The sequence below is a fragment of the Palaemon carinicauda genome, chromosome 14 (assembly GCF_036898095.1).
Source record: "Palaemon carinicauda isolate YSFRI2023 chromosome 14, ASM3689809v2, whole genome shotgun sequence".
Lineage (NCBI taxonomy): Eukaryota > Metazoa > Arthropoda > Malacostraca > Decapoda > Palaemonidae > Palaemon > Palaemon carinicauda.
In genome coordinates this window covers 125,782,511-125,805,948 of record NC_090738.1, presented here as the reverse complement: position 1 = coordinate 125,805,948, position 23,438 = coordinate 125,782,511, and the positions used below count along the sequence as shown (strand labels likewise).

At 33.8% G+C, this 23,438-nt stretch overlaps 2 protein-coding genes across 2 annotated transcripts; both read right to left on the bottom strand.

Annotated features, from left to right (window-relative positions):
• Positions 1–8,111: 8,111 nt before the first annotated feature.
• Positions 8,112–12,535, bottom strand: LOC137653006 (uncharacterized). The gene is made up of 5 exons (XM_068386398.1): positions 12,524–12,535; positions 11,905–12,042; positions 9,375–11,096; positions 8,761–8,898; positions 8,112–8,240 (listed from the first exon to the last, which is right to left on the bottom strand). The coding sequence occupies exons 1-5, from the start codon at positions 12,533–12,535 to the stop codon at positions 8,112–8,114; spliced, it is 2,139 nt and encodes a 712-aa protein (XP_068242499.1).
• A 4,885-nt stretch (positions 12,536–17,420) lies between these two features.
• LOC137653346 (cuticle protein 19-like) lies at positions 17,421–20,320 on the bottom strand. The gene is made up of 4 exons (XM_068386716.1): positions 20,309–20,320; positions 18,597–18,689; positions 17,676–17,816; positions 17,421–17,578 (listed from the first exon to the last, which is right to left on the bottom strand). Exons 1-4 carry the CDS (start codon positions 20,318–20,320, stop codon positions 17,453–17,455), a joined length of 372 nt encoding a protein of 123 aa, XP_068242817.1. The 3' UTR covers positions 17,421–17,452.
• Positions 20,321–23,438: the final 3,118 nt, after the last annotated feature.

Sequence of the window (23,438 nt, the reverse complement as noted above, 5' to 3'; positions counted from 1 at the left end):
TATTCTTATTTGTTTTGTGACACATTATATATATATATATATATATATATATATATATATATATATATATATAACTGCGTGTATCTATAATTTATATATACACATGATATCTCTGTGCATGTATCTATAATTTACATATAGACATATAAATAGATAGATATAGACATATATGTGTGCATATATATATATATATATATATATATATATATATATATATATATATATATATATATATATATATATATATATATATATATATATATATATATATATATATATATATATATATAATGGCCGTTTTCACACCTACAAAACAAAAAAAAGTCATAATTCACTATAATCAGTTTACTCGTATTACACGAAATTCTCATTACAGTATCACATATGTTACTCAGTATATAGACGTATCACTTATAAATTAAATCAACATTGAACCGAAACGTTTAGAAACGTTATAGGATAACTCACAGCTGAAAACATTTTTAGCTCTCGGGGTTTGTGGAAGTCTCTAGTTGAAGCCTGAAACTCGAGTGCCACTACCACCTTCGCTGCTCATTATATATACTCCCTTTTGTCTAGGCTTGAACTTTCCGTCACATAGTTTTGAGTAATATTAAATTAGTTATGAGGTTCTGCTCACGTTGGAAAGAAGCTGTTTTTTTATATTTGGTCGTGATGTAGGATCCAACGATGCTGAAAGACATGCCGTTTAGCTTTGGTGATCTTTGGTGTGAAAGTATTTTTACGTTTTCAGTTTTCTTTTCTAGTGTGTTCTCTCTCTCTCTCTCTCTCTCTCTCTCTCTCTCTCTCTCTCTCTCTCTCTCTCTCTCTCTCTCTCTCTCTCTCTCAGTATTATTATTATTATTATTATTATTATTATTATTATGCTACAATCTTACTTGAAAAAGCAAAATGCTATAAGCCCAAGGGCTCCAACAGGGAAAATAGCCCAGTGAGGAAGGGAAATAAGGAAACGGATAAAATACTGTGCCTGAGTGTATCCTCAAGCAAGAGTTTATTATTATTATTATTATTATTATTATTATTACTACTACTACTACTACTAGCTCTATGCTACAACCACAGTTAGAAAAGCAAGATGCTATTAACCCCAAGGGCTCCAACAGGGAAAATTGCCCAGTAAGGAAAGGAATTAAGGAAACATAAAATACTGTGCCTGAGTGTATACTCAAGCAAGAGTTTATTATTATTCTTATTATTATTATTATTATTATTAATAGTAGTAGTAGTAGTAGTAGTAGCCGACAGGAAAGAATACTACTGGTATTTAGAGTAGATTGTGAAAAGCCATAAAAGATTCCATTACCAAAGTTAAAAGCAATTCGAAATAAAAACAGCGGGAATTGGAATAGAATATAAAAAAGCCATTTTGATATCACAGACATTTCCTGAGAAGTAGATAACGCGTTTCTTTGGCATTACTCATATTACTTCTGTATGCGACCTGTCAAAAATTACTGCTAAATATTTTGATGTGCACGTGCAAGGACCCTCTTTCACCAGGGTATGACTACGGCTCCTTCCTCTGACTCGAAGGACGGCTAGAGACAGAGTAGTTATATGTCTGGTAATGCTGTAGACCCTGACTGGAAAGATTTATATATATATATATAATATATATATATATATATATATATATATATATATAATGTCAATATGTGTATATATATATACATATATGAGAGAGAGAGACTTGCTCTTTATTATACAGCGGAGATAATAAGATTTTTTGGGAATAAGTATAGTTATATTTTAAAGGACAATAAATTTGTGTTATGAAATACCGTTTGTATTAATCATGTCAATTGTTAACGTTGATTATATTTCACGTCATTCTCTGTGAAGTCATCTTTAACGCGGTAACCAAATGATATTAGATCCTGCAAAATAGTATTTGTTAGCAATTTTTACGCACATTTTTTAAAAAATTAAGCGTTAGTAAATTTTCATGGCTTTCCTGCTTGTGAAATTTTAGGATTACTTTTCTTATGTAGGTTAAGTTATGTACTTGTGTTTATATATATATATATATATATATATATATATATATATATACATATATATATATTTATATATGTATTAAAACTGCCATATTAATGTAGTATTCACCATAACGATGCTAATAATATAATTAAAGCAAAATGATTATTATGTATAATATTAGTGTACCCGAACCGTCAAAAATTACGTGTAAAAGTTTAAATAGGAATACGCACGCGCGCGCGCGCAAACACACACACACACACACACACACACACACACACACACACAGGTTCAACCCTTCCCATCCCTCCCCCTTTCCTAATTACAACTCGCAGGTTCGGCAATTTGTGGGGGAGAGTTGTTTCCGAGTGTATCTCCCGTGGTGACCCCTTTCACCAGTGTATGAATATAAAACAGGAAAGAATATATATGTATATATATATGTATATATATATATATATATATATATATATATATATATATATATATATATATATATATATATATATATATAGACAGACAGACTGAGACAGACAGACAGACAATTGCTCTTTATCATATAGAGGAGAATTAAAGATGATCAAATACGATTTTTTTTCATAGAGTAATTTTAATCTATTGACTAGAAACATGACATTGTAGTACTATCGGTTACATTCGATGTCGTACATTTGTTGTGGGTAGTAGTAGTAGTAGTAGTAGTAGTAGTAGTAGTAGTATTAGAAGCCTCCTATTAATGCCTCGTGAGACGCTTAATCATTTAGACCCCTGTCAGTTTCACTCTCGTGCTTTAACGAATCCGTGATTAATGGATTGTGGGAGCTCATGGGAGCTTTTAGGAGAGAACAACTTTTAAGTTGGATGTGCAATAAATTATTCATATCCATTGCAGCGGGCCTGCATAAATTAAATTACTTTTAGCCCAACGACGATGGTTGAGGAGTTATGACTTAGGTTTTTTTTAATTTATTTATTAGGGTTGTATTACAGTTTAAAGCGATGTCTGCTTTTGTTTTTAAGTGCTATATGACCCTACGAAGTATGAACGAGGGCTTATGTAATTTTTGTATGTTTTCATGAGTCATTGTGTCATGTTTGTGTTTATGTAATGGGCCATACATGTGCACACGTTCCAAGGCCGTTCATGAATGGCAGAGGCAGGGGTCAGTTACAATGTCCTAGTTAGCAGGACAATGCTCTAAAGAATGAATATATATACATATGATCAGCGCCCAAACCCCCCTCCAATCAAGCTAGGACCAGGTAGGGCCAGACAATGGCTGCTGATAACTCGGAAGGTAGACCTAAGACTGACCATATATCCATATGATAACGCCTAAGCGTTTCTCCACACAAGCTAGGACCTGGTAGGGCCAGACAATGGCTGCTGATAACTCGGAAGGTAGACCTAAGACTGACCATATATCCATATGATAGCGCCCTAGCCCCCTCCTCTCCACCCAAGCTAGGACTAGGCAAGTCCAGGCAATGGCTGCTGATAACTCAGAAGGTAGACTTATAGGTTTCCTCAACCCACCCCTCTTTCTTAGCTTGCAAAGATGGTGAGGTTGCAGACACTACAAGAAACTAATAACTATAGTCCATTTCTTATAGCGATGCCTATTTGCACAGACTCGCGGCGGTGCCCTTTTAGCTCGGAAAAAGTTTCCTGATCGCTGATTGGTTAGAATTATCTTGTCCAACCAATCAGCGATCCGGAAACTTTTCCGAGCTAAAAGGGCACCGCTGCGAGTCGGTGCAAATATGCCTCACTAAAAAGAATTGACTATAGTAGTCATCACCATGATGCTAATAATATGATTAAAGCAAATTCATTATTATGTGCAATATTAGTGTACCCTAACTGTGAAAGATTACGTTTTGAAGTTTAAAAGTGTAAAAGTGAGCTAGCGGGACTCGAACCCCAGTCCAGCAGATCACCAGGCAGGGACATTTGCAATAGGCCACCTCATGCCACGTGGTTGTTTTTCACTTGAGTGCTATTCATCCACTTATTTTCTTGACCCCACCCACAACAGATAATAGTGGGCGTTTACTATTGGGTGGACTGGTGGGCGGTAAGATTGAAATATTTTATTTTGATTGTTCATTACTTCTCTTGTAGTTTATTTTTTTCCAGGTTTCCTTTCCTCATTGGGTTATTTTTCCCCTTTAGAGCGCTTTGGCTTATATCATCTTGCTCTTCCAATTATTGTTGTAGCTTATCTTGTAAAAATAATAACGTGAACATTGCTCTTTTTTTGACAAGGAGAGGTGTTATTACCTCCGCCAACTAAGTTGGAAGGAGTATATATTTTCACCCCTGTTTGCGTGTTTGTGAACAGCTTCCTGGCCACAATTTAAATCGTAGAGTAATGAAGCTTGCAGGGATTAACTGGTATGTCAAAGGCTGGAACTTATTATATTTTGGAAGGTCAAGGTCACGGTCAAGCAAAATGTCCAATTCACGTAATCAGTCATAAGTTGAGACATCGTTGTCACAGAGACTTCAAACTTGGTTTATATTTGAGGGTATGAAAATCCACGCTAATTAATACATATTAAATTCAAAGCTCAAGGTGAAGGTCGAGCAAAAGGACGAGAAATAATTGCCGCGGTGGAGGTCTGCGCTCTACTTAGTGCCCCTCGAATATTAAATGGATCTCCAAGTGATGTGCTTAGATGATCAGTAGCTTATAATCGTTGCATAGCAGTTTACCCTGATACTAATGTTAAGGCTCATTTACCAGCATTAGAATCTTGCCATTCTTTATGTACCGTTGTTTTATATTATTTTGTTTCACGAGTTTAATAAGATTTATCCGGAAGCTGCTATTAAGAGACGAGGAAAACAATTATTTAATCTTTTTTTTTTAGTTAGTCTTGGTTTTTGCTATTTTACTTAATTCCTATTCTTTATGTACCGTTGTTTTATTTTATTTAGTTTCACGAGTTTAATAAGATTTATCCGGAAGCTGCTATTAAGAGACGGAAAAAAAAAATTTATTTAATCTTTTTTTTCAGTTAGTATTGGTTTTTGCTATTTTACTTTAGGGTTTATTTTCCAAGTTTGAGAGCAATTTTACTGATTTTCCCTTTTAATGAAGATTAAAAATGTTCTCCTAAGAACTTGAATATAATTTTCCAGTAGATTACGAAACGTATATCCCGTGGAGTTCTGTAAAATTTTATAATTTTTATAATATAAATCCCGAAGCTGCTATTAAGAGACGAGAAAAACAATTATTTAAACTTTTTTTTTTTTCATTTTTCTTGGTTTTTGCTATTTTACTTTATAGTTTTTTTCCCAAGTTGGAGAGTAATTTTACTGATTTTTCCCCTTTCGGAAAATAAAAAATTTTCACCTTAGAAATTGAATATATTTTTCCAGTAGATTACGAAACATATATCCCGTGGAGTTCTTTAAAAGTATTTTTTTTCTAGTAGCTAAATGATGGAAGTTTTACCCAACTTTCTGACCGGTCGGAAGTTTTCGCTTTAGAGGGTAAGAGGGGGTTTTTCCATACAATACATTTTTTTTTTCTTTTTCTTTTTATGACTTGAAGGGTTTTGCTCTTAAATGAAAGTCATATCATATAGTTCTTAGCCTGACTTGTCCAGGTTTGGGTAGCCTCGTTTTGGGAAAGGACATAAATATTTTCTCATGTATTTTATTATTTTTTTTTTTTCAAAATTTGAATAATTTAAAGTTTATAGAAATATTTCTGAACTTCTTAGTCTGACTTTCCCATGTTTAGGTAGCCTCGTTTTGGGAAATATAAAGATTTCCTCGTGTGTTTTACTCATTGTTTTTAAAATTCTGAATAATATAAAGATTATAGAAATATTTCTGAACTTCTTAGTTTGGCTTTCTCATATTTGACTAGCCTCGTTTTGGGAAATGATATAAAGATTTCATAATGTATTTTATTATTAGGTCTTGTTTTCAAGTTTTGAATAATATAAAGATTATAGAAATATTTCTGAACTTCTTAGTCTGACCTTCCCATGTTTGGGTAGCCTCGTTTTGGGAAATGATAAAAAGATTTCATAATGTATTTTATTATTAGGTCTTCTTTTCAAGTTTTGAATAATATAAAGATTATAGAAATATTTCTGAAGTTATTAGCCAGACTTGTCCAGGTTTGGGTAGCCTCGTTTTGGGAAATATAAAGATTTCATCATGTATTTTACTTCTCGTTTTCAAGTTTTGATTAATATAAAGATTATAGAAATGTTTCTGAACTTCTTAGTCTGACTTCCCCATGTTTGGGTAGCGTCGTTTTGTGAAATGATATAAAGATTTCATCATGTAATTTCCTCTTAGGTCTTGTTTTCAAGTATTGAATAATATAAAGATTATAGAAATATTTCTTAACTTCTTAGTGTGACTTTCCCATGTTTGGGTAGCCCCGTTTTGGGAAATATAAAGATTTCCTCGTGTATTTTACTCATTGTTTTTAAAATTTTGAATAATATAAAGATTATAGAAATATTTCTGAACTTCTTAGTTTAACTTTCCCATGTTTGGCTTTCCTCGTTTTGGGAAATGATATAAAGATTTCATCATGTATTTTACCCAGGTCTTGTTTTCAAGTTTGGAATAATATAAAGATTATAGAAATATTTCTGAACCTTTTTAGTCTGACTTTCCCATGTTTGGGTAGTCTCGTTTATGGAAATGATATAAAGATTTCATAATGTATTTTATTATTAGGTCTTGTTTTCAAGTTTTAAATAATATAAAGATTATAGAAATATTTTTGAACTTTTTAGTCTGACTTTCCCATGTTTGTGTAACCTCGTTACGGAAATGATATAAAGATTTTCTCATGTATTTTATTCATATTTTTGTAAGTTTTGAATGATATTAAGATTATAGAAATATTTCTGAACTTCTGTACTATTTGCGAGATGTAATTTGTCTATATCGATACAACATACTTTGTTACATGTTCGGGATGTTTTTAAAGAACGTTGGAATTTATTTTTGCAATGATTGCATGAATTATATCTAAAAAGTCTCTCTCTCTCTCTCTCTCTCTCTCTCTCTCTCTCTCTCTCTCTCTCTCTCTCTCTCTTTACAACGTGGGAATTTATTTAGTTGTAATCATTGCATGAATAATTTTACCTAGAACGTCTCTCTCTCTCTCTCTCTCTCTCTCTCTCTCTCTCTCTCTCTCTCTCTCTCTCTCTCTCTCTCTCTCTCTTTAAAACATTTTCCCTTGTGTTTAGTAGTTGCCAAACCTTGTTTGCATGGGAAAGTAATTTCATAGTAGTCTATTTTCGTCTGGAAAATGATAGTTCCTTCATGATTTTATTCTATATGATTTTTCCAATTGTTTATTAGCATAAATCAAACATTTTAATTGTGGCCATTGTAAGTTGTAATATGTCGTTTGTAATTATTAGTTCATTCTTACTCTCTTTCTCAAAAGACAAGGTGTTTGACTTATCGCTATTTTTTAAATGAGATCTATATTGAATTATAGTTAGCCTAGGCATTATTGGTTTTATTACAGGTGTTTCTGTGGTTAATGGTATAAAAATCTCGATATGCATTTTATATAGGCATTTAATGAGAAATATATGGTGAAACCTTTTTGAGTGGGGATACCTCAACGTGGTGAAAGAATTGCGTATCACCATGATTACCAATGCTGTATCAGTCAGGGCCACCCATACTAGGGTGGTTTGCTGTGAGCGATCAGACAATAGTCTCACCATCACCAATCTGCAGTGGCCAGCATAGTGATGAAAATTGACCCCTAACATGAATAAAGACGTCTGAGCCCTTTGTCCTGCAGTGGTCTGGAACCAGCTGCATTTGTTGTTGTTGGTTTTGTTGTTGTTGTTGTATATAGTGATAGGAAATTTATTATTAATATGGAGAACATTTTGTGGTTGACGTTAATATATATATATATATATATATATATATATATATATATATATATATATATATATATATATATATATATATATATATGATTCTTCAAACTCATTAGGGTGTAATCAACGAAGTAATAAAATAGAATATTATATTTTAGATACAGTTATTAAGGCACATAAGACTATATTATAAAAGGACTAGATACATTATAACATCAATGATATCCTTCGGTTCCTTTGTGGTCGAAAACTATTGCAGGACCGTAATAAGCCGGATGTTGTGCTTTTCCAGAATAGCTGACTTGAGCGACGAATCCCTTGTAGTGATCGGCTTCGTATTTGACCTGAAAATTGAAGGAATCCAAATGTAAAATGAATTAACCCTCTTTGAAGTAAGCTGCTCGGTTAGTCTTATTGTTGAAACTATGTATAACTTTGGGAAAATTTACATTAACCAATTATCACCTGATTTGCATATCATTCATAGTCGATATGCAGGTGATGGTTCAATATCCGATTTGCATATCAATAGTCTTTGATTGGTTTCATTTATTCATTTCCATATCTAAATATTGATGTGTGTTGCTTTTTTGGTTGGGTTTGATATATTTCTATTTTCAAAATTATAGAAAATTTTCTACGTGGGTAAACTTATATCTTGGTACAAACTTATATCTTGGTACAAACTTACATCTTGTTACAGGTACAAACTTACATCTTGGTACAAACTTATATCTTGGTACAAACTTATATCTTGGTACAAACTTACATCTTGTTCAGGTACAAACTTACATCCTGGTACAAACTTACATCTTGGTACAAACTTACATCTTGGTACAAACTTACATCTTGTTACAAACTTACATGTTGTTTGCGACCGTCTGGGAGAGCGACGGAGTAGGATCCATGAACAGATTTTCCGTCGGACTTTTCATTTTGTCGGAAGTTAGGTCCCTTGTAATCGCCTTTGATACTGTAGTCAAAGTAGTACGGTAAGGGTTCCTGTTTGGGTGGTTGAAAGTAATTAGAGTAAACTGAATGGATGGAGGATCCTGCATAGGATATGGTATATCGCCAAGTAAAGTATGTAATACAGTATATAAAAAATTAAAATTAGATAGGTCCTTTTGCATCAATAAGCGTAGTAGGAGATGATAATGATGATAAAGATTAGAAGAAAGGCAATTTAATTCCTTTGATGAAATGGTTACTGTAATTGCATTAGTTCATCGTCTCCTCCCACGCATATTGACGCAAAGGGTTTCAAGTAAATCAGTTACAGCAAAAAAAGTAATTTTGAAGTAGAACATTTCATGGAAAGATATGAAAATTTAATATAGTTTTGTAATTTGAATCCTTTAAATGTGAAACTATATATATATATATATATATATATATATATATATATATATATATATATATATATATATATATAAGGAGTAAAAAAAAATTCTAGAAGGAAAGAAGGCTATACTTACTCCATAACCATGTAATTTTCCTTTGCCATGATTTCCACCATGTCCATATCCATCCCCTTGGCTTCCTCCATGACCAGGGTTAATACCATGTCCGGACCCATGGCTTCCTCCGTGACTGGTGCTAACACCATATCCGGACCCATGGCTTCCTCCGTGACTGGTTCCATAAGTGGCCCCCTGACTTCCTCCATGACTGGTGCTTACACCATATCCGGACCCATGGCTTCCTCCGTGACTGGTTCCATAGGTGGCCCCCTGACTTCCTCCATGACTGGTGCTTACACCATATCCGGACCCATGGCTTCCTCCGTGACTGGTTCCATAGCTGGCCCCCTGACTTCCTCCATGACTGGTGCTAACACCATATCCAGATCCGTGGCTTCCTCCGTGACTGGTTCCATAGGTAGCTCCTTTACTTCCTCCATGACTGGTGATAACACCATATCCGGACCCGTGGCTTCCCCCGTGACTGGTTCCGTAGGTGGCCCCCTGACTTCCTCCATGACTGGTGCTAACACCATATCCGGACCCGTGGCTTCCTCCGTGACTGGTTCCGTAGGTGGCCCCCTGACTTCCTCCATGACTGGTGCTAACACCATATCCGGACCCGTGGCTTCCTCCGTGACTGGTTCCGTAGGTGGCCCCCTGACTTCCTCCATGACTGGTGCTAACACCATATCCGGACCCGTGGCTTCCACCGTGACTGGTTTCGTAGGTGGCCCCCTGACTTCCTCCATGACTGGTGCTAACACCATATCCGGACCCGTGGCTTCCTCCGTGACTGGTTCCGTAGGTGGCCCCCTGACTTCCTCCATGACTGGTGATAACACCATATCCGGACCCGTGGCTTCCTCCGTGACTGGTTCCGTAGGTGGCCCCCTGACTTCCTCCATGACTGGTGCTAACACCATATCCGGACCCGTGGCTTCCTCCGTGACTGGTTCCGTAGGTGGCCCCCTGACTTCCTCCGTGACTGGTTCCATAGGTGGCCCCCTGATTTCCTCCATGACTGGTGCTAACAGCATATCCGGACCCATGGCTTCCTCCGTGACTGGGTCCAGAGGTGGCCTCCTGACTTCCTCCATGACTGGTGCTAACACCATATCCGGAACCATGGCTTTCTCCGTGACTGGTTCCATAGGTGGCCCCATGACTTCCTCCATGACTGGTGCTATCACTATATCCGGACCCATGGCCTCCTCCGTGACTGGTTCCATAGGTGGCCCCCTGACTTCCTCCATGACTGGTGCTAACACCATATCCGGACCCATGGCCTCCTCCGTGACTGGTTCCATAGTTGGCCCCCTGACTTCCTCCATGACTCATTCCATATGTGGCCCCCTGGCTTCCTTCATGACTGGTGCTAACACCATTTCTGGACCCATGGCCTCCTCCGTGACTGGTTCCATAGGTGGTCCCCTGACTCCCTCCATGACCGGGGCTAATACCATATCCAGGCCCTTGGCTTCCTCCATGACCATGTTCGAGGCCTGCGTGACTTAGGTCATTGTTATAAGTAGTCCCTTGAATACCATGGATGTCTCCATGACTTCCAGCAAGTCCATCATATGTTATACTGTTGCTGCTTCCGTGATCATAACCTTGCCCTTGTCCTGCGCTGATATCTCCTTTACCATATCCTCCGCCATGCCCTGCAAGATCTCCATCCTTACCATCAGGAAGGGCTACAGCTAAATTTAAAAGGATTACGATGAGCACGAACTGTAAAAGAAAATGGTACCAATGTTATCTGTTGGAATTTTACAATTCTACAACTTATGCTTCACTTAAAAGTTTTAAAAGTTTAAAAGTTTATCATGAATGGCAGAGGTAAAGGACAGTGACAGTACCCTTGTAGGATAATTCCCTAGAGGTTGACCACATATACTTATGATCAGATCAGCACCCAAGTCCCCTCCCCACACAAGGTAGGACCAGGGAGGGCAAGGCAATAGCTGCTGATGACTTGTCAGGTAGACCTATAGGCTCCGCCAAACCTCCTATCCTTAGCTCACAAGCTTGGTGATGTTGCAGACACTACAAGAAACTATCGAGCTTTAGCGGGTCTTGAACCCCCATCTAACATATCGCTAGACGGATGTTTCCAATAGCCTACCTCAACTTAAACTTCTATTGCCGCTAGAGCAGTGGTCAATACATTTTTTAATATTGGTTATTTAGAGGATTTGTATTTTTTACTATAGTATACATTATCTGTTTAACAATACATAGTTATGTCTTAGGATTAAGTTAATATCGTAATTAGTGGAGATATATTTTGATTCCTTAGATACCACCAGAAATAGTTTTGTTAGATTAACTGTAAGGCCTTATTGAATAAGCAGCAAAATCTATTTACACTTTTATTTGTCTTGCTGCTTATTTCCCTCGACCACGAGCTTTGGAATTTCTTTTCATCTATAATTTCCCCCTTGTATATATTTGCAATCTATCAATCAATGAGAGGGGTCACTATATTTCTCTGGGGGGTTAAGGTCTATTTTTTTTTTCCAATGCCCTTTTTTGTTACCCATGGAACTTGGCCCGTTGAGAATATAAATTTGGAACTGGACTCGTTGAGAATATAAGTTTGGAATTGGACTCGTTGAGAATATGAAAATATAGGTTTGGAATTGGACTCGTTGAGAATATAAAGTTTGGAACTTGGCTCATTGAGAATATAAAGCTAGAACTTGGCTCATTGAGAATATAAAGCTAGAACTTGGCCCATTGAGAATATAAAGCTAGAACTTGGCCCATTGAGAATATAAAGCTAGAACTTGGCTCATTGAGAATATATGGTCTGAACATGTCTCGTCGAGAGTATAATGTTGGAACTTGGCTCGTTGTGAATCTAAGTTTGGAACTTGGCCCGTTGAGATAAGGTTGGAACTTCGCTCGTTGAGAAGATAAGATTGGAAGTTAGCTCGTTGAGAATATAAGGTTTGAACTTGGCCCGTTGAGATAAGGTTGGAAATTAGCTCATTGAGAATATAAGGTTAGAACTTGTCTCGTTGAAAATTTAAGGTTAGAAATTGGCCCATTGAGATAAGGTCGGAACTTGACTCTTCGAGAATATAAGGCTGTTCATCCCATCCATCTAAATGCTTTGGATACAGTATCAACTAAAAGTTTTGCCTTCAACTTACCGATCGGAACATCTTGCTGTATGTGATTTTCAGAGGGAACTGACAGCATCTTCCGAGTACCTCAATATTTATATGTTTTCTTCTACCTCCCTGGTCTATTTTTTCTCTTTCTTGAACATTTCATATTCTATCAATAGTTTTGTTTGTATTTTCAAGTTATTTCAGTTTTAAGTCACGGAGAAAGGAGATTCTTGTGGCAGATATCAATTTGTAGAATGTTCGTCTTTTTGATTTATTAAATCTATTGCTAAAATTTGGTACGTGTTTGTCAGTATTGTTTTCTTAAATCTTTTCAAGATGATAGGAGATTTGCCTCACGTATTTACTTTCAGAAATACTGATGGCTTCATCCATTTTTTTATCAAATATGTATGCGCATTCCACACTTTGGTATATGATGTAATGATATAGATTTTAGTGGTTCCAGTGATGTAAAAAATTCACCGGTCTGATAATGTATGGTCCTCTGTTTGCATGCAAATGTAAATAATTTTTAACTTTAGTTATGGAATTGATGATATTGATTTTATCGATATTGGAAAAAGATATCGATTTTAGTTGTTCCAGTGATGTAAAAAAAATTCACCGGTCTGATAATGTATGGTCCCTTGTTTGCATGCAAATGTAAATAATTTTTTATTTTAGTTATGGAATTGATGATATTAAATGTATCGATATTGAAATTTTGTAATATGTTGAATTTTTTTTTTTCATTAGTAATAATGATGATGATTGTAAGGCAATTCTACGGGAATTATTGAAACCATATTTGATGTATTAGTAATCGAAAGTTTTTAGATTATAGTGTTTTGCTGCTACTTTCGAATATCCTCCGAAATGTCAAATATGTTAAGTTGTCTTACTTCAGCGTAATGGAGAACTTGAATATTGTCAATGGAATTGGTTCTTATCAGAATGCCAATTAAAAACAGTATGGCTACGTAATTCTACATTTTGCACTAGCGTTGAAAGACTTTTAACTCGTATATTACATTCATGATATATATTGAAATACCGTGTGGTGCCCTATTGGGTAACTTCCCTGACTGGTGATAACCCGGCTGGGGTTCGAATCCCTCTCAAACTCGTTAGTTCCTTTAGTGGCTGCCACCTCACCTTCACTGTGATCTAAGGTTGGGGTGTTTGGGGGGAGCCAACAGGTATACCTGCTGTGTCATCAGCAGCCATTGCCTGGTCCTCCCTGGTCTTAGCTTGGATATAGAGGGGTCTTGGGCGTTAATCACATGTATACAGTATATTGTCTGTCTCTAACGTATTGTCCTGCTTGCCTCTGCCATCCGTGAGTGGCCTTTAAACCTTTAATCCTGTATGTGTGTTTTTTTTTTTTCATCTTTTCTTTTGCTTTCCTTTTTGTTAATTTACTGTTAGTTTTAACTATACAAGTGCATTGTTTACGCAACGAATATTATGTTTATGCCCACACTACTGACATAACCAAAATATGCTTTGATGTCATTCTAAAATGAACGTTCCATTCTCAGTCATTTTAATCTATCCAAAAGGTTCAGAATTAGAAATACCGTTTAGTGTTGTGGTGACCTACGGGTAGCGTCCTTGCCTGGTGATTGCAAGACTGTGATTCGAGTCCCGCTCAGACTCGTTAGCTCCTTTGATCGCTGCAACCTCACCGTCCCTATGAGCTAAGGAAGGGGGGACGGTTGGGGGAACCTATAGGAGACTCAGCAGCCATTGCTTGGCCCTCTTTGGTCCTAGCTTGGGTGGAGAGGGGCTTGGGCATTGATCATATGTAATATGGTCAGTCTCTTGGCCATTGTCTTGTTCGATAGGGCAATGTCACTGTCCCTTACCTCTGACATTCATGAGTGGCCTTTAAACCTTTAAACCTCAGGTGAGAATCACTCTGAAGACAAATCAATTTTGTATTAATGATTGTGTTATTATTATTATTCTTGTTTTTGTCATCAGTGATAACAATAATAGTAATATAGTTGTTCTTATCATTATTTTCACTTGTTGATATCATCTTCTCAAACGGCACAACCCCAAAACCTATCGTGAAATTGTATTTCATATTTTGTTGGTCTTAATGGTTAATGTAATCATTATAACATATATACGGATAATGAGCTTAAACTATATATATATATATATATATATATATATATATATATATATATATATATATATATATATATATATATATATATATATTTGCATACTGCCATTTTTTATCTGGCCATCTGAAAAGTAATTGAAAATTAATACAACTTTTTCATGATTTTGTAAATATATCGTGAGATACTTTCCCAAAGCAAAAAAGGTTTCTCCGAAAAAAAATTAATATTTGGACATTAGTTTTATAATCTATATAACCTTTATATACTCCAGTTTCCAATATGTTTTGTGTATTTTTTCACTTTTTTTTGCTGTAATCTTTCCGTTTAATATCATGAAATATTTGTTTCTTGATTCAAATAGAATTATTTCGTTTCCCCATGTTTTCCTGTTGGAAAGAAATACCTCATCTAAGAAAGTGGAATCTTTTCTCACGCGTGGCTTCTTTTTTCCCTCGATCACATGTATGTGACGTCACGCTCTATTTCAGTTGAATCATTCTTTATTTACTTTTTTTGGTTTGCACTGAATCTAAGTAATATTTCTTTTTACTAAGTAATTCTGTTTTTTTTTTTTTTAACTTAGTTGAAGAAAAGATTTTTTGAGTTTTTGTTTTTAAATTTTATAGTTGAAGAAAAGATTTTTTGGGTTTTTGTTTTTAAATTGTATAGTTGAAGAAAAGATTTTTTGGGTTTTTGTTTTTAAATTTTATAAATTTTTTATAACTACAGTCAACTAACAACCAGGTATTTTTTGAGTTTCCACTGAATTGAAGCATTATTTCTTTTCACTAATAAAAATAATTTTATTAATGATAATTTTAACAATTTCAAAAATTTTTGTTTTTAACTTTTATTATTTTAACTTTTATTATTTTTTTTATAACTACAGTCAACTAACAACCAGGTACTTTTTGAGTTTCCACTGAATTAAAGCAATATTTCTTTTTACTAATAAAAATAATTTTATTAATGATAATTTTAACAACTTCAAAAATAAAAATAATTTTAAAAATTTTCATGATTTTCATAACCAGTATCCATCGAGGCTTGACTTTCCTTTCAAGTATTATGAAAACAAAAATACATCCCATTTCAAAAATAAAAATATTTTTATTAATAATGATAATTTTAACAATTTCAAAAATAAAAATAATTGTATTGATGACAATTTTAACAATTTCAAAAATAAAAATAATTTTATTAATGATGCTAATTTTAACAATTTTGAAAATAAAAAATAATTTTATTAATGATAATTTTAAGTTTCAATTTTTTTTTATTAATGATAATTTTAACAATCTCAAAAATAAAAATAATTATAACAATTTTAATAATTTATATCAAAACAGCATCCATCGAGGCTTGACTTTCCTTTCAAGTTTTATGAAAACAAAAATACATTCCAGCTTTTGTTTAGAGACCTGTCCCCCGTCAGGGCAGCCTTACCTAAGTAATAGGACGAGGTCATATATCAATAATTCTTCTGTCCCCCCTAAGGAGAATGCTAACCCTGAATGGTATTGACCTGTTATTTTCACATTGGTTCTGTAAAATGTCAGTTGACATTTAGCGATGACACGAAGAGGAAGTTTTATCTATAACGAGATGTAGGCGTCCATCGCTTGTCAATTTAAAAAAAAAAAAAAAAAAAAAAAAAAATCTTTTTTTAGTTTTCTAATTTTCTTTTTCTCAAGCGAAGAAACAGACCTGAAAAGCATTAGAATCACTAATTAATAATCTCCGATTTACCAGTGAAAAGAATTTTCTAATATTTTAATAATGAAATGTAGGCGTCCAGCACTTATCAATTTTTGAGATATTTTTTTATCACCATTAACTTACAAGCTCAAATTTCACAAAATATTTTGTAATAATGTAATGATCACTACAGAAGAGTTGGAAGACCCAGGCATACATGGCTGAGGACCATGAAGCGCGAAGTAGGAGATAATGAATGGAGAAGTATTTAATTAAAATCTCAAGATAGAGACGACTGGCGAAATCTAACCGAGGCCGTTTGCGTCAATAAGCGTAGGAGGAGATGATGATGATGATGATGATGGAATATCTCAGCTGACAAAATAAGTACTTGTTGATACCACAACTCGATTCACACGGGCTGGTCTGAGGAGTAAGAATTCGTCGTGGTATGATGTCATTTGAGAGAGAGAGAGAGAGAGAGAGAGAGAGAGAGAGAGAGAGAGAGAGAGAGAGAGAGAGAATGAATTTTAAATCCATGGACAATATATACATTACTAGTTTAGCCATTTGGATTTTCTTAGTTTCATCTTTGGGAAATATCCCTTAAGATATGTCCTAAGAGACGCCGTGGAAAAGGGTTTAGAGCAATCCCTAGAAAAGTCATTTATAGAAAAATTGTGACCTGTATCACACACACACATCTATCTATCTATCTATCTATCTATCTATCTATCTATATATATATATATATATATATATATATATATATATATATATATATATATATATACTGTATATATATATATAGATATATATATATATATATATATATATATATATATATAATATATATATATGTATATATACACATATACATACAGTGTATATATATATATATATATATATATATATATATATATATATATATATATATATATATATATATAGTGAGAGATAATTTTAAAGTTGAGAAAGAGTACATTTATACAGTATTCCCTTCGATACCAATTTTCTTATAACTTTTTGGTTTACTGGTCCCGAAAAAAACTAAAATTTATTAATGCAATTTTATTGTTTTCGTAATGGGAGAATTGTAAATGATATAAATATTGTAGAGGAAGCCTGGACGTTAGTGATATCCATCTCCATGATGGTCGAAAACGACGGCTGGTCCGTAATGGGCCGGATGTTGGGCCTTTCCGGAGTAGCTGACTTTAGCCACGAATCCGTTGTGGTGATCGGCTGTGTAATCCACCTGTGGGAAAGAGAAGAAAAAATTATAATCAGATTCAATCATCTTTTTTTTTAATATCATAAAAGAGGTATTTCAATTAATCTGAACGATAACTCACGTGTTGTTTGCGACCGTCCGGAAGAGCGACGCTGTAGGATCCGTAGACGTTGCCCTTTCCGTCGGACTTTTCGCTCTGGCCGAAATTAGGTCCTTTGTAATCTCCCTTGACGCTGTAGTCGAAGTAATAAGGCAGAGGAGCCTGTAGAAGAACAGAAACAGCTCATTATATAGATAGAAAATAACCCGGAATTGACTGGTGCCTTTTTTTTATTTCCTATCTTTAATTTTTCTTTATGACTCATGGGTAGCGACTTTTGAGTTGTTTTTAACCATTCTTTAGATTACCGTCATGTGCGTATTGCAAAATTTTGAGCACTGGTTTTCCCCATGAAAAAATTAAGCAAGAGAGGATGTATAGCATGCAATAAATTTAGTACTGGTTTCCCCATGAAAAAACTAAGCCAGAGAGAAAGAGAACTTTGTGGGATTCATAACAATTTTATGTATCCGAAACAACTAAGCTCTGCGCACACCATGAGCAGTGGTGACAGATTGGAGCATTAACTAGTTCACCGAGCAACGGATGCTATCAACAAAGAATCAAAGCTTTGAACTTAAAAACTAGAAAAGCTCTTTGAGAGTGCAGCTCATTTCTCTAAACCAGCTTGCCTTTCCCAGAATCAATTTAGACCGTAGTCGTATTTGAAGTCTGTGTGACAACCATGTGCGAACTTGCTGTTAAGGTTACGGTTAATTTGGCCGACATTTTCCTTGACCTTTGACCTAGGACTTTCAAAAATGAATAGCTTCCTCGTCTCACTATAACAATTAATCCCTGAAAGTTTCACTACTCTATGAGTAAAATTATGGCCAAGAAGTTGTTCACAAACTAACGGACAAAAGGGGACGAAAACATAACCTCCTCCCAACTTCGTTAGGAGAGGTAATAATTAAAAAAAAAAAATTAAGAATCACTTACCCCACCATAACCATGCTTTCCATCGCCTCCACCATGACCGTAGCCGTCTGGATGGGCCAGAGCCAGGCTGGCAATGGCTAGGGATACTACAATCTGCAAAAGAAAAATTGGAAAACCATCGTTAGGGTATTTAAGACAAATTCCGTATAGGAAATATATATATATATATATATATATATATATATATATATATATATATATATATATATATATATATATATACATATGTATGTGTATATATATATATATATATATATATATATATATACGTATATATATATATATATATATATATATATATATATATATATATATATATATATATATATATATATATATATACGTATATATATATATATATATATATATTTAACAAATGCATTTTCTCTCATATGTAGTGTCGCAAAAGAAATGTTAAAAAATTAGTTTCAAACTTTCAACGCTTCCCACCTTTGGTAGTTTCAAAAGAATAATGTGCTGTTAGTAAGTTCTTCACTACCGCAAAAAAACTACAAGTGAAAATATCATCATCGTCATCATCATCATCTCCTCCTACGTCTGTTGATGCAAAGGGCATCGGTTAGTTTTCGCCAGTCGTCCGTGTCTTGAGCTTTTAATTCAACACTTCACTCCAAAATGAAAATCGTCACCCTCATAAACTAATTGCCTAAGTCATTTTCTCCACTTGTTGGGAACTCAAAAAAAAAAAAAAAACCTTCTCATTTCCTAATTCTTTATTATCATTGTCTTGAGTTTTAATTCACAAATTCTTAGCAGAAGAATTTGTGAATTAGAATTTGTGAATTGAACTCAATACAATGATATAAATATTTAGGAAATGAGAAGGTTTTTTTTTATTTCCCAACAAGTGGAGAAAATGACTTAGGCAGTTAGTTTATGAGGGTGACGAAATATAGCATGTTGAAAATACTTGTAAATCAGAATTTATAAACAAAAACAAAAATAATGACAATACTGAGCGCTATTTCCGATTACTTTGCTACTGTTTGTGTAATGTAATGTACGGGTCAGAATAATTATAACTTTAATCGAAAAATGATTGAAATGAAATATTTCTCTTAATGGAAAGAAAAAATCAAAGTCGATCACTTCTTTGATTGACACTTGTTCTTTAGAAGAGTGAACTGTATGGAAATAACATTCTGTTCTCTGATTATACTAAACGATAAATTTTAAGACATTTATGTGCGTTATATTTACTACCACGTGATTTTATATATCCTTGTGCTTATGTTGGTTCGTCAACTTACAAGCATGTGTTTGGGGTTGGATTTGCATTCCTATTTGTGTGTGTGTGTTTGTGTGTGATTTTGCACTCGGAACCTATAGATTTGTGCTTGCTGTAGCGCTCTGGGCTTAAGACTGTGTACTGTTGCACTCTGCAGCTATGATTGTGTGTGTGGTGTTGAGTTTATCACTTCATTGTGTGTGTGTGTGTGTGTGTGATTTTACACTCTGCATCTATGTTTGCGCGTGTGCATATATACTGTGTATTTTTGCTGGATGTCTCTGAACCTATTTCTTAATATGGTGATCCACTTAACACTTATGAGTCTATGCACTTGCATTCTGCACATGCTTTAGTGTTTGTGTTGTAACCCTGATTGTGAAAACCCCCCTTCACACAAGAAACACTTTTACTACTAGTATTTGAAATGACTAAAAAATAATAAATTAAAAGCTTCAATTACTGTATGAAACATGTCGCTGCTCTTCTCGCTGACGATCTGGTCGAACTGATGACAGGAATTTCAGATCCGAAACTTTTATAGCACTGAGACAGCCTTGAACGTTTGACACCTGGCTTTTTTTACTCTTAGTTTTGTCTCGGCTTTTTGATCACGCCAACATATCTTTACGGGTTAATTGATCGGAAATACGTGTTCATAGATTCGTTTCCTTGGCTTTACTGTTTATGTACTATTTGCAAATACGTTCACTCACATCTTTTATTCGTTAAGGCCTCTGGTATGCGGTGTTATGTAAGATGGTTTTGATTTTTACTTTAGTACACTTACTATAGTCCATTTCTTTTATCAAGTCATATTAGCACCGACTCGCAACGGTGCCCTTTTAGCTCGGAAAAGTTTCCTGGTCGCTGATTGGTTAGAATTATCTTGTCCAACCAATCAGCGATCAGGAAACTTTTCTGAGCTAAAAGGGTACCGCTGCTAGTCGGTGCAAATATGACTCGCTAAAAGAAATGGACTATAGTATTATTGCTAACGAGATATACGAAAAAAATGTTTTTATGACTTGTTTCTGGGCTCTTAAGTATATGTATAGTAGTTTATTTTAATGTGTATTATACTACATAAATGTGGTCTCTCTCTCTCTCTCTCTCTCTCTCTCTCTCTCTCTCTCTCTCTCTCAAAATGTTACAGATTTTCTTACTGGCAGTGGCATATATATATATATATATATATATATATATATATATATATATATATATGTAACTATATATATATATATTTATATATATTTATATATATATATATATATATATATATATATATATATATATATATATATATATATATATATATATATATATTTATATATATATATAATGTCAAGGACATAATGTTACAGATTTTCTTACTAACAGTGGCATTTTTAATGTTAATCAAATGTCTTTGACATTATATATATATATATATATATATATATGTATATATGTATTATATATATACATATATATATATATATATATATATATATGTGTGTGTGTGTGTATATATATATATATATATATATTGTGTGTGTGTGTGTGGCTGTCCTTGTGAATGGGAAAAAATACAGAATTTAGAAGCATCACTGAAGTATTAATTTTATATCCGGATTAAAGTTGAGTATCACATATGTTTTATTCACTAAAGAATTTCTTCATCGCTTGGAATATGTGATGGGAAGTGATATTTGTGTTGGAATTAAATTATTTATTTATGTATTTCCTAGATATTTTTGATAACTTTGGATTTATAACGAGTTTTCAACGTTTTGTAAATGTTAGACTAATAATTGAGATAGAATATACGTTATTACGTAGTTTTAATATCTTTTGAAAGTATTATTATTATTATTATTATTATAATTATTATTATTATTGTAATTGTTATTCTCATTATTATTATTATTATTATTGTTGTTGTTGTTATTGTTATTATTGTAATTGTTATTCTCATTATCATTATTATTATTATTATTATTATTATTATTATTATTATTGTAATTGGTATTATTATTATTATTATTATTATTATTATTATTATTATTATTATTATTATTATTATTATTAGAAAGCCATCCTAAAGGTCAAGAATTGTTCAGCCAAAATACCTTTGAATAGAACTTCTCTATGCTATAAAGTGGAGAGAATAATTGTGTTGAAAGATATGGAATAATTTAAATATCATTCATTTCGAGATAACACCTTATATTTGTATATATGATTAAAATAGTTTTGTTAAAGTATGTGGAATCATTTAAATAATAATATACATTTGGAAATAACACATAATAAATAATTGTAAATATGATTATCAAAGCAAATGTATGTATTGTGAAGGGGAAAATAACAGCATAGTTTGTATACATGGCTATTAACTATTTATTTATACTGTAATTTGTACTACAAGGTGAACTTTAAAAAAAAAATGCTTCTATAGTCAATTCTTTTTAGTGAGGCAGAATTGCATCGACTCCCAGGGGTACCCTTTTAGCTCGGAAAAGTTTCCTAATAGCTGATTGGTCGGACAAATATACCCGACCAATAAGCTATTAGGAAACTTTTTCGAGCTAAAAGGGCACCCCTGCGAGTCGCTGCAATTCTGCCTCACTAAAAAGAATTGACTATAGTTATACTAATAAACTTCATCGCCTTTGCCAGAGTGGTTAGTGTTATTGGCTGGGCTTTCCACCGTTTTCAGAATTAATGGAAGAATCATTAACGCAATTTTTGTTTGTAAATTATCTAGAATAGCCGTAACCCAAAGAACAGTTGGCTACATTTTGATATAGATACGGATTTGTGTGTGTGTGTGTGTGTGTCTAAATCAGTATAATATGTATTACAGCAAGATTTTAATGGTGAAGTGTATTTGGGCTTTGCAAATCGTGTCCCAGCGTTTTGAAAAAAAAAAGAAAAAAGAAAATAACCATAATATTCACTTTGGCCAAGGTTTGCTATCTTTCCTATCACCGTGTCTAGTTATTAAAAAAGGAAAAAAAATATCTTTTGAAATTATCTAGCACAAATTTTCCATCATTTCCCGTTATTTCGGTGGACACTGACGTCTCTTGCCCATAATAACTAATGTAACAAGTTTATTTTCCATTTTTTTCCTCGGCGCCTTTCAGAGATAATTTAAAATTGTTAGCTTCTTGTGGTGGTCCCGCATGCTATGCAAATCTGTTGCTTTTGAGAAACCCCGGCCAAAATTTTTGTCAATATTTTCGCTTCTGCCTCTCATGTCAAAAGCATGTAAATCAGTCTTTTTAAATCTATTTCCAAAATACATATTTCATAAAAGCACTTTTCGTTTTCCCAAGGTACGCGTTGCTAAACTTTTAAGTGTAAAAAATCCTAGGTGTAGGTATATTGAAATTAGTTTTTTTTTTTTTTTTTTTTTTTTTTTTTTTTTTTTTTTTTTTTTTTTGAGGTCGCTCATGAATGGCAGAGGCAAGGGACAGTGACATTGCCCTAGAAACTGACCATATATTATATGATCAGCGCCCAAGCCTTGTCTCCACCCAAGCTAGGACCAGGGAGGGCCAGGCAGTGGCTGCTGATGACTCAGCAGATAGACCTATAGGCTCCAT